A 14514-nucleotide genomic window follows, 5' to 3' on the forward strand; every position below is an offset into this window, starting at 1 on the left:
AAGACCCACAGAGGTGAAATGACCAGGACAAAGTCACAGGGCATCGTTCAGAGGAGAGGGAGACTTGTAACTCAGTCTTCCTGACTCTAGATATAGAGTTCCACTGAGGAATGTGTGCGCCCCCTAGGGAAGGTGGCCCAGAAAGAAGGGTCTCCTCAGAACTAGACTGAACAGAATGTGACTAATGGAGCCTGGTACAATTAATTCTATATCCTGAATTTAGTTAAGAAAAGGGGGTAGGGGTGAGAAGGAGAGGAAAGAGCAGAGAAAGAGAAGGGGAGGGGGACAGGGAGTGAGGCAGGAAGGAAGAAAGTACATTCAATAAACAATGGTGTGTAAAGTTTTGAGAACTTCAAATTATAACTCTGTTGAAAATATCTTTTTATTAGAAACAACATAAACACTTTCTAATACAATATGTAATTATACACTTCAGGTTTTTTTGCCAGAGTTTTTATAAACAAGGTTTCAAAGTCCAATAATTCTTCCTTTGGTGTCCATTCACATATTCAGTGAGTGGCCAGTACCCACCAAGTGTCCAGGCATTGTGAAATGTGATGAGGAATTAAAAGAGAGCATGAAGAAAGAAGGAAGCTAAGAAGGAAGGAAGGAAAGAAGGAAGGGAGGGAGGAAAGGAAAGGAAAGGAAAGGAAAGGAAAGGAAAGAAAGAAAGAAAGAAAGAAAGAAAGAAAGAAAGAAAGAAAGGGAGAAAGAAAGAAAGAAAGTAAAAGAGAGGGAGGAGAAAAAGAGAAAGGACAGGCATGGCTCTCTATTTCAAGGGGACCACAATCTAGTGGACTACTTTCTTTATTTTGAATGTCTCTGTTTTAAAATATATACTTGTAATTCATAAGATGTACTTCATTTTCTTCTATATAAGTTTTTAGAAAATAGTCTATATATCCATGGTACACTGGATAATGAAAATAATTAGGGTTAAAACAACACTTTTAGTGTTAAATAATCAAATGATTATGAAAAAATGATATCATCTAAATTATTTTGTTAATGATTTGAATGTTTAGAGTATGACTTCAAAGATCTGGAATATTTTAATAAAAAGAGAGAGTTTCTTTCTTCATTGTTTATCAATATGCAAGAGAATATCTATCTTATTGAAAGCTGCCCTTGAGTCATTAGCAAAAGTAAAAATTAAACAGAATCCAAGGCCACATCTACTATCCTCATATTAGTCTTTATCTCCTTTCTTTAAGGACTTGCGATGTTTTCTTAGTGTCTGTGTGAAGAGGGGCATGGACAACTGAATCTTTTCAGTGCAAACACCTAAACTGTCTTTTCAAAAGTTGTCTACAAATTTATCACAGACATTTCCCTGTATCGATGTTCATGTATGGCTACCACATACATCCCTAAATTTCTATTTATACTATTTCATATTTTAATGATGATTTATAATTATATAATTGTAATTTACCTTTAGGCCTTCATAAGTTTTCTTATAAATACATTTAAAAACCATGCTCTCATTGACTGACTTTCTATCCCATTTTGCTGTGGGATATAGCATCAGCTACTGCTTTCACATAGCATACCAGAATCAGATGATTCTTAGAGGTACTCAACTTCATTATGTTGAAACTCTTCAGTGTGGTTCCAGCCACGCGGAGTCATATAGATACTGCAGATTCAAAGATAACTTACTGAAGCTTGTTCACAGAACTAAGCTCTCCCCGATGCCTTCTCCCACCCCTGCCCCCGTGCTTCTGGAAGTATTAGCCCAAATGCTCTCCAGCTTAAATAACAGTTTTTAAAGACATTTAACACCACAGCAGAGAATTTGTTGGCATGACTCGAACGATACGGTTGCTCCAGATGCTGTATTCAAACTGTATAGGTCCATTGAAAAAATAGATGTAACCTGCAAGAAAAAGACCACAGGAAGAATTTCAGGAATCTGATTATTCAGTTTGGGAATAATCAGGTTTTAATAAAGCTAATATTAAAGATCCAATCTGCTAGATTTCATTTATTTTTAACTTTCCCTTTTTTGCTTTTAACTTTCTAAACTTTATCTTTTTTATCTTTTTAAATCCTACCAATGTTTTAATATATTACTTATAGCTGTTATATGAAAAATTCAATGTATATAAAGTACAAAATAAAAGACCAATACTAGGAAAAAAAGGGAGAAAAAAAGGTATTGTAATGCAGCACAGACAACGTATCTAAAAATATACCTTAACTTAGTAGAATTGTCTTACATGTTTCATATGTTCTTTGCCCTCTTAGTTTGGTTTTCAATCTGTGTATGATCATTAACTTTATAAGGTTTTATAAGATAAATAAATGAACCTGATGCTGGAAAAATAGAAGGGGGTGCAGAGGGAAGGGGAAAAAGAATTGAAATGTGCTGTGTGCATGTACCAGTTCCCTACCATGAATTTAAGCCATCGTCGTGTAGGGCAAACGTGTACTAATAAAAGCAAAAAGATATACATTACTTATAGCTTAAAAAGGGATACATGTTCCTAGATATCCTTAATTATTACCTAGAATTAATTATTCTGCCATCAGTTCCACTTTTGATGCTAGAAATACTGATATTAGCACATGTTGTAAGTTAAGGCTAATACACTTTCATAATGAAGGCAAAAAATCTTTATATGGATATGACAGTTACGAGTCTTCACATGTAAAGTATTCCCCACCCCACCCTTAGAGGGAGTTCTGGCAATACCCTTTGCACTTGGTGTCTTTACATATAAATTAAGGTAACGTTTAAGGTTTGCCATCTCATATAAGTAACAATATTTGAGTAAATTTCTCATTTATTCTAAACAGATTATTTTTTTGTTTGCTATCTGTGTAGGTAATCACACAGAAATGATTAATGCTTTCACTGCTACACATTTGTTAGTATATCTAAGCACTGTATTGAAATCTTTTGTATGGGAAAGAATTGAGGGGCTACAGAAAAGATTGTTCTTGTAAATCAATGCAATATAACTAGTTACCATTTTTCTCATAGACGGCATCCACTTTATCACCAATTCCTGGGAAGACCTCTTCTATCAGTCTAGGGTAGTCTTTATCCATAACATGATTAGTATCATCATATCTATTTAAAGAGAAAAATAAACTCTTAAGTAAGTTGTATTTCTTAAAAATTATTTTAAACCAGGTGCGATGGTATACGCCTTTAATCCCAGCTACTTTGGAGGCTGAGGCAGGAGAACTGCCAGCCTAGGTAATGACGAAACCATCTCAAAAGAAAAAAAGGTTTAGAAATAGCACAATGGATATAATAGCACCTTTTCAAAGTAGCAAGTTTTAAAGTTTTAAGCTCCCTTAAAGCATCTCATAAGATTTACATTACTGAGGGTATAGTGGGTGTTTGATGAGCATTTGCTGACTTGCTTAAAGGCCATCTTTGTATAGATAGTCACACCCTATTGTATAGATAGTCACACACAGTCCCATTTCACAAATTATATATCTGCTATAAAAGTATGTCACCAAGAAAGTGTTCTTAAAATAAAATAAATACATGTGTATGCATTGACCAATTACCTATTGATCTCCCACTTTGTGTCAGACAATTTCTAAGTTCAGTAATGAATAAAAAAATTAAGGTTAATTTTTGTACTAAAAAGTTATGGGAGCATTTGGTCATACTAAAGGTAAGAAGAGTATAGCTTTCCCCTTCCCTACCTGCATAGGTCAGACTTCTCCCCTGCCCATACCACACCCTGGCCAACCAACACATTCTCAGATTAGCCAAGAACAGGCTCCCAGAACGTACTACCATCACAAAGACAGTGTTTTCTGTCCTTGCGGTACACTCCCAACAGGTGGAAGGTAGCCATCAAGACAGCTTGGCCGTGTATACCCATAACGGCAGCACTGGGCAGCAGAAGTGAGGTGTCATGAGGCCATAAACGCGAAGTGCTCCCAGAATACAGGCAACAGAGAGGTAACCTCAGAATGGGGCGATCAAAAAGATCTTATACACGAAATAATATTCAATAGACTTTCAAGAGGGAGAGATGCAGTAAAAGACCTCACAGCAAAGAAAATTTCATAAGGGAAGTGGAGAAGCTATAAAACACAATGCATTTGAGATACAGTAAGCAATTCATCCTGACTGAACCACAGACTTCCAGCGCAGCATAGGGTGCATGCACGTGTGTGTGTGTGTGTGTGTGCGTGTGCGTGCGCGCGTGTGCATGCCTGTAAAAGCTGTCAGTAATTTTGAGAAGGGTATGAATGTCATTGCCAGAAATAAAGACTTCAAAAGGTACTGGCGATATACAGGGCTGTGTGTGTGTGTGTGTGTGTGCGCGCGCACACAGAGTAAAGTTTCCATGCTAAAGATTTCAAGTGCTGTATTCCTACAATACATTGCCATTCCCTAATGTAGGATGGATCTAAATACTGCTGATGTCAACGCCGCCTGAATCTCTACATATGGTTTAAATATTTGTCCTTCAGAAAATTTGACTCCACAAACTATGGGTCTGTCACCTTCCTGGTCACCTGTCTAATGGATCAGCCAATTCTGCAAACATGGAGCCCTTTCTCAACCAGTCTTTACCTTACCCATTCTGATATCCTCTCTAACTGCTGGAAATGGAACCATATGCAAAGTAGGAGTGGTGGGAAGTAGAAGCCAGGAGAAAGACCAGACGAAATGACGGTGCCAAAGTAGAAAAGCATGGTTTGCTGTGTTTGAGGTACAATGAATAGCTGAGAAAGTACAGAATGGTTGAATCAGGTGGAACAGGAAAGTGTGTGTTTGAGAGTGTGTGTTTCAGAGGGTGTGAGACTTTTAAATACACACTGGAGGGACTTCCTGAAGAAGGTGACATAGAAGAAATAAATGTTTAGTGTGACACTGAAAATAACATGAGATGATAACCTGGAGTACAAAAAGATATTTGGGGTTCACTCTGCCCCATGATGCAAAGTGGGTCAGTGGGTTTGCTGCCATACCTCCAGACCTGGTTTCCTGAGAAGAAGAGGGTCTTGCCTCTGTCCTCAAAGTGAACGGCAGCACTTATTTTTTTAATCTCTTTTGGAAATCCCAGTTCAGATAATTTTTTGGGATAGCCTTCCACAATGTCATAACCGTTAAGAGCCCAAAATTTTCTTCCTAGAAAAAAAGAAAAGAAAAAAATTCATATCCAAGAGAATCTATGAGGACTCATATACATATAGATGTTTACTTAAACAAAGGAAGACTGTAAGAAATATGCTACTGAGTGTTTGTGACAAAATGTTTATGAAATTTCAGAATATGAGCATTTCTCAAGGAAAAGAGTAGAATTTAATTTCTTAGTTGCTTAACTATGGATATAGTCAATCAGGTGTCACAATTAATTTGGCAATTTAGGACTGAATATTGTTTGGAGCTGAGTAGAAAATACATTAAAACTTCTATGTGAATAAATAGCACCATAGGAACAGTAAATGAGATTGGAAACTCAACTTTGATATCAGTTAATAAGTTATTGCTTTCTCTAAAAAAGTAACTTCATTAGAACAGGGCATGAGGGCATGTACTTGGAATCCCTGGACTCTGTGAGAGGAAGCAGGAAGATTCCAAGTTTAACCCCAAGGACAAGACGACTTAGTGACTCAGTGAGACCCTGCCTCAAAATACAAAGGGCTGGGGATGCGGCTCATTGAGAAGGTAGTAAGTTTATCCCCAATACCAGGGGGAAAATGAACTTCACTGTAACATTATAATAGTTGAATAATGGAAATGATGTCACCATGTTATGCTTACATGATATTAAATTATAATTATGAAAACATAGCAGCAATTTGGAAAATTTTCCATGATTCTCTCTCAAACAAATAGAACATGAAAATGTATCTGTATTTTGAAGTTAAGTAAAAATATGTATTCAACATGGTAAAAAACTAGAAAATAGAAAAAACAAAATTAACTTATTTACAGAGACAGGAATCACGAGTTGATATTCTTTCACTTTTCCAAGGTATACACTGTTACATTTTCCTCAGTAAACAATTTTTAAGAGAAAGAAAAAATCTGAAATGACTGATATGAAGCAACAAACGGGTATGATAAATAGTAATGAGACTTTTACATATCAAATTTAAGGTATTTGGTAGAATAGTTTCAGGTGCTGTCCGGTTTTTTTTTGTTATACTAGGTTCTTAACTGGGGTACATTTTCACAAGGATCCTTTCGTGAAATCTGTGGTAACAGGAAGTTGGTCACTGCCCTCCCCCGTGGACGCCTCACCTCTAAAGATGAAGATTCGGTCGTGAGAAGGGTGCTCATATGCAGCGTCAACGCGGTTCGGAAGTTCCGGCCAAAATGATTTTGTCAAAAACAGCTCAGCATCAACCTGCTGAGGGTGCAGACGCCAGAAGAATCTAATGCAAGAGGAGAAATAGAAAATTTTCCATCACAAGTTTACACTCCATGTTTCAGTCCTGCTAACCTCTTTTCTCCACATCCTTGCAGACAACGCAACCGCGCCCTAGCACTTGTGAAGGGGGAGAATCCATATTCCTTTAAGTTCCGGTTATAGTTGGGGCGATCGTGACACCTGCTGAGGATACACACGCTTGAAAGGTCCCAAGCCTTCGGAAAGGCTCTGGGTCCTCTTTGGCAGAGACCATATTTTCTTCCATTTTATACGTCTTGCAAGAAGCAAATGTGCCAAGCGTTGTGTCGGGCTTTAGAAAGAAAACACGGATCTCTCGGATTCTATTTTCAGTTGTCTCGTGGGCTAGGGAAAACGATGTGTGAAAATGCCTGGTGCACAGTGCAGGCAGAGCCACTGGAAGAGGCGGTGGATGTTATCGGACCACACAGGAGGACTCAGTGAATGGATGGGTGGATGAATACTTAAGCGTAACACAGAAGTCTAGAAAATGAAAATGATATGTCCGTTTTCATTATCTCTAGGTTTAGATTTAAAGACTTCTGTCTCTTAAATTCCACATATGTACCCCAGATCAAAGTCCTTTTCCATGCCAAAGGACATCCATGCGAACATCTACGAGTAACTGCTTACTAATTAATTCCCTTTAATATGTTTTTCAAGTAAATTGTATTTCTATTTTACTCTGGTATCTTACAAGAGAGACTATAATCAAAGATTGAAAGGAAGGTGCATAATGTTAAGATTATCCACTAAAAAGGAAGATCTTATCCATCACTTATTTGACTTGAAATTGTAAATAAACTGCCAAAAGTCTATTATTTTCTCTGTGAACCTTAGACATTTTACTGGTGTTTTGGCAATTTGTGGATACGACTTTGCAAATTATCGTCATGTGCAGAATTCATGAAAGAACCGTGAGTACCTGTCTTTAAAGATCATTGTTTCTCCTCGGAGACTGGTAATCGCATCAAGGGACAAGGCGGGGTCACATTTGTCTGGTGTTTTGGGATGTTTCGGGTTGGGGTCTTCATCTCCTGGCCCTGTGGTTAGGAAAGGAAAATGAGAAGTTACCGGGGCTGACCTTCCGGGTGACGAGAGGCATGGACAGCAGGCTGAGCCTCCTCACAGAGAGGAGAAGCCTCCCTCTAGGCAGGGCGGGAAGTCCTGAGGCTTCTAGGTACAGCAGAAGGACAAATGCCCTGTAATCCTACTCCCTTCCTCCAGTATTTCCAAGGTTTTCCCAGAGGAGTACTTTCAAGACTCCTTCAGCTTGTGCTGGACTATAAATTTAGATTTCTGGAGGTCAGTCATAGAAATGGGGAAAGCAATGAACAGAAAACTTCCCTCACACCTTCCACAACTCATTGTCCGGTGGTTTGGGAGAAACACATTCCTGTGAAAGCCACTTCTGGTGGCACCTGGTCTCTGTGGCAGCTCGCATCTTGGCTCTTTTGCATGTCTATTTTACCAGCTGTCAACCTCAGCTGATGTTGCTTCCCCAGTTGGCCGCAGGGCAGCTGCATCTCAGCGACGAGTCAGCAGCTCTGATGCTAGTCCCGTGTTTCTAACTTTTACATCCGCTCACCTGCACTGACCCAGGGTGTACCATAACCCCACACTGAGCTCACTGTGCTTCATCACCAATGTCTGCATCGTAGCTCAGTACAAAAAAGAACTGCAGAGTAAACTGGAAAATTTCCTCTGACACCTTTGAGTTTATGCCTTCCCTTAAGTGGGCTGTAATAGCAGATTTAAATCCAGACGGAGCAATGATGGCTGGGGCCACAGCAAATGTTCTGGGCTCTTGCTGCAGTAATGTTTACACTGATGACTGTGAATAGTGACTTTAATTCTATTTATGGCAGGTAATCCGTAAATAAATGTTTGGGCTGAGGTTTAATTATTTTGTAAGTGTTACTGAAAACTTGGAGGGGAAAAAAATTCCTTACCCTGTCATGAGGATATTGGTTAAAACTACTGAAGGCTGCTTGAGTGATTTCTACCCTGACAAACTGGATTGGTTTTGACTTAGCAAGAAAAAAACAGCTACTGTTTCCCTCTAGTTTTAATAACAAAATAAGAACAGCATTATTGGCAGCAGCAAATTCAGTAGTGATTTAGAAGGTAAATGTATAGGTTTATTCTGCTTGCATAACTAGGTATACAGCTGATTATATTCTGCTTTTGTAACTGATAAATAAAAAGTTACCATAGAGAGACTGAATCCCTTGCACATCGTCGTCAGGAAGCATAAAGTGGCCATTGCCAGTGTAGGTGTAGATGGGAAACATGAGCGCTCCGGGGTCCTTAGAGTGATCAAGACCTAAGGAGTGGCCCAGCTCGTGGGCAGCAACAAGAAACAAGTTGTAGCCTGTAAGGAAACAAAGAAACAAGGAGACCATGCTTCTACATAAGGTATTACAATGACCAGCTAATGGAAAGAAACAGTATTTTCTCCATAATTCTTTTCTCTTTCATTGTATCTAGTTGCATGAAGATTCAAGTATTAACTTAATTCTTCTTATTTATTTTTCTCTTTTATTATAGCTGCCTAAACAATTAGTCAAACGCCTACAGAGATATCAACAGATTGCTGTCATATAACTAGCCATCAGTAAGGATTTGATGTAAAGACAATAGGACTCCTGATTTGCTGTGTGTAGTTTTAGGGCAGGGGAAGAAAGCAGACAGAGTTGACCTTGAGTCAGCAGTAGGGAAGTCCCATAGGGCTATGCATAGATAGGGTGCAGCCTAGGTCATCACCCTGGGAGACAGCATTCGCAGAGGTAATGCCCAAGTGTGGAGGATGTGCTATGTAGAGTTTCTGGGTGTACACTTGGGAACAAATTCCAACCAAGTCGTTCTTTCCAGAGATGTTCTGATGCTAGAGTTTCAAAAACAGAAACTCTGACCGTGATTGGCCAGCTTTCCCTTAGTCTAGAACATGACTATGCTGCTGTATTTACATTGTTTCCTTTAGTCATTCTTTCTACCAAGTTACCGCTCTTTTCCATTGTAATCAAGAATACTAAACGATTAACAAATAAGATACATAAGACAATAGGCTCCTACTACTTAGACCACATAAAAGCTGGAGCCAGTGGGTTTAGTGGACCTTAAAAATGCTTTGTTGTCATAGCTTGTGCATGAAGGAAATGAACTAATTTAGCAAATTTTGCACATCACAGGGCAATCGGTGACCATACGCTCTAAGTGATCAGTAATTCTCTTTTTTGCCAATAATCAGTAATGCTCTTTTTTGCCAATAATCAGTAATGCTCTTTTTTGCCAATAATAAAGCAATAATGTGCCTCAATAATTATGATGAGAAAAATTCATTATTATTAAAAGAGACACTATTACAATTTAGATTTTTTATTCTTGTTACGTCTTACTGCAGTAGGATTCAGAAAAATCATGTCATGAAGTTAATAATAATAATTCCTTACTGAAATGACTAGCAGTGGGTACCATTCTCGGCCTTAGCTGAAAATTTAATCTAGATTAGTTTGTGCATGTTTTCACTTATTTCAGTTAAATAATTCAAGCCTGTGTTTGTACAGTATAGTAACTACAGTAACCTGAGGATTACTGTGATTCTACTTTAACCCTGATAGGTATTATTGTTTCTTCCTAAAACTATCCTTACCTTTGAAGTACTCAGAACATGAATATGTAAATTCTCACCTTCCCCCTCTCCACATATAGATTGGAGGCTTTAGAACTGAGATGTTACTCATCTATGACCCAGTTTTACCCTTGGGAAGAATAATGATTTTTATTTCAATAAATAATGAAATAATCAGCTCTTGTGAAAACTGCCTCTTGTTGTCCTAACTAAGGATTTACCCAGCTCCAAAGATAAACCCTAATTGGGATTATCTATGGATTTTCTTCCTAAATTAACAGCCCAATTAATCTGAGCCTTGAAGATGCAACCACTAAATGAATTCATTCAACACTCAGATTTGTTTTACTCTTCTACACATAATCTTCATCTTACCTGTCACATGCTGTTTGTAGTGAGACATTATCTTGAATTCCCAGAGTGCTATTTATAAAATGAGTGCTACAGATAAAACTTAAACAAGTAACTCATGTAATGAGGGACAGAAATTTGACTGAACTTATGACATTAATATTTCTGCCAAGGAAAAACATTTTGACTCACATCCAATTCAGTTATGAGCCATATGTGTGTGTGTGTGTGTGTGTATACTGGTTCTCTCTCTCTCTCTCTCTCTCTCTCTCTCTCTCTCTCTCTCTCCATATATATATATATATATATTTTTTTTTTTTTTCAGACTATACTTCTTCGGCATGCCAAAAGGTAATTCACAGTCACAATACCTTAGCTGACAGTGATTTAGTTTTAAGGTCAATGAAAACCACTGGCTTCTGGTCTTACTTCCAAATTGGTGTCTTTGAACCACAATGATAAATTAAGTAACCTTTATTCATTTGTAAAGTTTAACATTGATTTGCAGAAATGTCACTTGTGGAAACAATAACAAGTATAAGCTAAACTGAAATTTTTACACAATAGAATCATATACTAAATATAATTTATTTTTAAGCTTAACTTTGCACAACCAGGTTTACTATCTAACCTAACCTAATAAGCCAAAAATTATATCTTCATAAAAAATTTTACCTTTGGAACTATTTGTCCAGTATTCATCATCATCAAAATGTGCGTCTCCTCCGTAATTTGGTCCGGGAGGAAAAGCATGGGCCAGCAGACCAGAGGGTCCATCAAACGGGTAGAAGTCACCGTGCTCTACACACAAAAGCAAAGAGTGAGGATCTCATTATGTACAGTAGTACTCGGCATGGGGGCTTGGGGAGTTTTCATTGAACACTGTACATGTAATGAATGACCGAGAGAGGATTTGAAGATGGAACCAATTAAGTGGTTAGAATATAAAATGTTTCAAACATAGTTCTGCACAAGTACCTTTAGTTCCAAAAGAGATCATGATATCCGCAGTGCCTTCATGAAGTCTGGTAAAATTCAAAGGTGTCACACTGGACCAAACTTTGAAAGCTTTTCTGAATGCTTTTTCCACTTCAGAATGAGTCATATCAGGTGTGTAATTCACAATTCTATTCAACAGAGGAGGTTTCAATTAAATGTTGGAAGGCTAGAGCATTTGAGAATACACTTAGCTATTTTAAAATATATTTTCTTAGAACACATTCTAAGAAATACAAAGGCTTCTATAAAAGCTCTACTGGAGGTAGAATTTATTAACTGTGATGCCACACAAGCATAAGAAGTAAAAAGTTCAATCAGATACTTGAGTATCTCTAAATACCTGCATATATGCCCTCATAAATGAAAAATATTCAGATGAATAATGCAGCTTATTTTACATGTTAAAATTTTGAGATTATTAATATAGATACATTACATAGCTCCATGAAATTTCTAGATAGTTTGGAACTCTCTAAGCACTGTTGTAAAGTACAGTTGATTACTACATTTGCAAATTTTCCTAAAGCTACTATTCCTTCTATTTGATATCATTTTTTAAAGAAATACCTTGATATTTTTACTGAAAAACTGTGCTGGGTTAGTGTTATAATAACAGGTGATACCAAATACTCTCAACAGCAGCTTTAAAGCTATTCCTAGGTTTAGCTTCCAATTAAGTAGTTAAGGCCTCCTTTTAATATTTGACATTTAATACTAGAAGAAAAAACTGACTAATATTAAGGCAAACTAGGCTATGGTTTACCTGTAAGTTAAGTTCATTTTGGACCACTTGAGAGTTCGAGGGAACACGTTGTATTCGCCCACATCCGGGACACCGCATCTTGGTTTTTTCATGATATCTAAGGTGTTATCATCAAGCTTGCCTGTCACTTCTAAGCCAAAGAAAGACTGCATTTCTCGGAGCCTGTCAAGCATGGAACTGGCTGCGTTCTTCTTCAGGATGCCCGCAAGGTTTGTGGGATGGTAGTATGATTTCAGGTAGCGCTGGGAAAGAGACCAGAGTGATCTACTTTGAAAAGGCAAATGAATTCAAGAGATGTACCACACCGTCAAGAAAGGCAGGAGACCCTACCTCTGCAAACTGCAGGTCTTCTTCGGATAGGTCCTCATCATCGTCACCACTGGGTAGGGGCAAGGACCGACAAAGAGCCAAGCTCAGGAACAGGAAGGCGGCCAGGGCAGCGGGGCGCATCTTGACTGGTTGTGCCTAGAGGCTGCTGTCTTTCACCCAGCAAAGACCTTTTATAGGACTGAAATTGTGAATCATCACTTACGGGTGTTTCAACTTCCTTGTTAGTGGAAGGTAAACATGCTTACGAGGCGACTTTTTTTTCTCTCCCAAGTGTGGTTTGTGGCCGAATTTGAGGGAAATACAAAAATGAGGACATCTCCTGTTTCAGCAGGGTCTCAAATCCCATCTGGCAAAATAAATGGGCTCAGCACATTTACATGTACTGTGGGAAGAAGCAGAGAGTAGTACATTTTTCACTTCCATTGGCAAAAATTAATTTCTTTTGTTCTTTTGGAGAGTAGAGACTTTGACATCTTCAGATTGCAAAAAGTATCACTCTGGTCTCTTTGCTTCCCTAAAGAGAAACCTGGTCCTGCTTCCAGAATGTTTGTAGCCTGATGAGTTCTATTCTAAACTAAATTTTCTCTATTTACAGAGGAAACCACTTTTACTGGAGGCCCATGGAAGTATACTAAAGCCGTGCTTGAAAACTTGGAGATGTTATAAAAGATTGAGTCCTGTGATTATAATTTAAACACATTGGTACAAACTTTCCATAAATATGAAGTGCTGCATGACTTTCCTACAAGTCCAGGTAGAGGTAAGATAACTATATTGAAGTACAATAAATCTAATGCTTAGGGACACATATTGAGAGATTATTCCATGCTGGATATAAAAGGCATTATCTCAATTAATCATTACACCAGCCTAGGTAGATACTATGGGAAGATCGTTTTCCATCTTATGTATGGATACACTGAGATGTAGAAAAGTTAAATACTTATTTAGGACCATAAAGTGAAGAAACAATTCTACTAGGATTTAAACCCAGGCCATTTGACTCAAGTTCCATTTTATTAAGAACTAATCAGAATGACTTCTACTGAGACCTTACCCTAACCCTCACCCTAACCCTCACTCTAAACCTAACTTCTTTAAATACAGTAAATGCAAGTTAACATAAGTAATTAAGAATCAGAATGAAATGAAGCTCGGGTCAACAACACATTAAGACAAAGAGAAGCATGAATAGAGTTTTAAAGGGAGTAGAAAACTGACATTGCAACATGTGGACAAAAATACTGTAATTTAGTGTAGCCAGTACTTTAAAAAAAAACAACAGAAAGGCCTGTGAAATATAAGCAATCAATTGAGGGAAATTTATTATGGTTTTATTCAAAATACAGCCTACTATAACCTTAGGATAAATTATTTCCAATCAGTGAGTTGAAGATTATATTTGGGCTCAGTCAGCAATAAAAAATGACAGTTTACAAGTTTAAACTACAGAAGAAGCCTTTTGAGTTACCCTGCTAGTGAATATTAGTTGAGCATTAACCATACTAGTTAGTGTGGAGATGAAGGGTAAAATTCAAGCCTCTTTTATAATCATTCAGTATTATCTCCTGCCAAAAGAACTAGTGCAATGAGAAACAAAATAAACGCCACTGTTTTTCAACTTTAAAAATAATGCCAATAGGGAGCAGCTTTATTGTTTTAATAATTTCTTATCCTATTTAAGAACCTATTTAGCACAAAAGAAAAAACACAAAACGATAAATGAGAACATGCTGATACATATTCTGTCATTTAGTAGAGTCAAAGAAAAATTCCTCAGAAAATTAAAATAGACATTGGTTCTTTAAGAGAACAATAAAACTATATGTCTAGAGGCGATTGTTGGTGGAGATGTGATTTTTGGATAATGGACAGAAGGTGTCATCACATCATAATAAGTTTGAAATTGCTTGCCAACGTGAATCCTTATCTCAGGTTGTTAACTGTTAAAATGAAAAGCAGGCCTTCTGATTATCTCTGGTGAAATAGTTTGTGGTTTCAAATGCCACCTTTAGTGCTGGGGGACTAGTATTTTAAAATGGTTCTAACAAGTCTTATTG

At 37.5% G+C, this 14514-nt stretch overlaps 1 protein-coding gene across 1 annotated transcript; it reads right to left on the bottom strand.

Annotated features, from left to right (window-relative positions):
• Window positions 1-846: 846 nt before the first annotated feature.
• Window positions 847-12613, bottom strand: Mmp13 (matrix metallopeptidase 13). Its single transcript, XM_005377992.2, has 10 exons — window positions 12455-12613; window positions 12125-12366; window positions 11341-11489; window positions 11038-11163; window positions 8593-8754; window positions 7306-7423; window positions 6233-6366; window positions 4954-5113; window positions 2976-3079; window positions 847-1879 (listed from the first exon to the last, which is right to left on the bottom strand). Exons 1-10 carry the CDS (start codon window positions 12572-12574, stop codon window positions 1779-1781), a joined length of 1416 nt encoding a protein of 471 aa, XP_005378049.1. The 5' UTR covers window positions 12575-12613; the 3' UTR covers window positions 847-1778.
• Between the last annotated feature and the right edge of the window lie 1901 nt (window positions 12614-14514).

Source organism: Chinchilla lanigera, unplaced genomic scaffold (genome assembly GCF_000276665.1).
Source record: "Chinchilla lanigera isolate Chin_1 unplaced genomic scaffold, ChiLan1.0 scaffold00011, whole genome shotgun sequence".
Taxonomy (NCBI): Eukaryota; Metazoa; Chordata; class Mammalia; order Rodentia; family Chinchillidae; genus Chinchilla; species Chinchilla lanigera.

Excerpts from the sequence above, each read along its gene's own strand:
- Mmp13 (XM_005377992.2), bottom strand. The coding sequence starts at position 12,574 with ATGCGCCCCGCTGCCCTGGCCGCCTTCCTGTTCCTGAGCTTGGCTCTT. Across the intron at positions 12,367-12,454 it reads AAGACCTGCAGTTTGCAGAG|CGCTACCTGAAATCATACTA; the intron begins GTAGGGTCTCCT and ends TCTCTTTCCCAG. Across the intron at positions 11,490-12,124 it reads AAAATGAACTTAACTTACAG|AATTGTGAATTACACACCTG; the intron begins GTAAACCATAGC and ends TCTGTTGAATAG.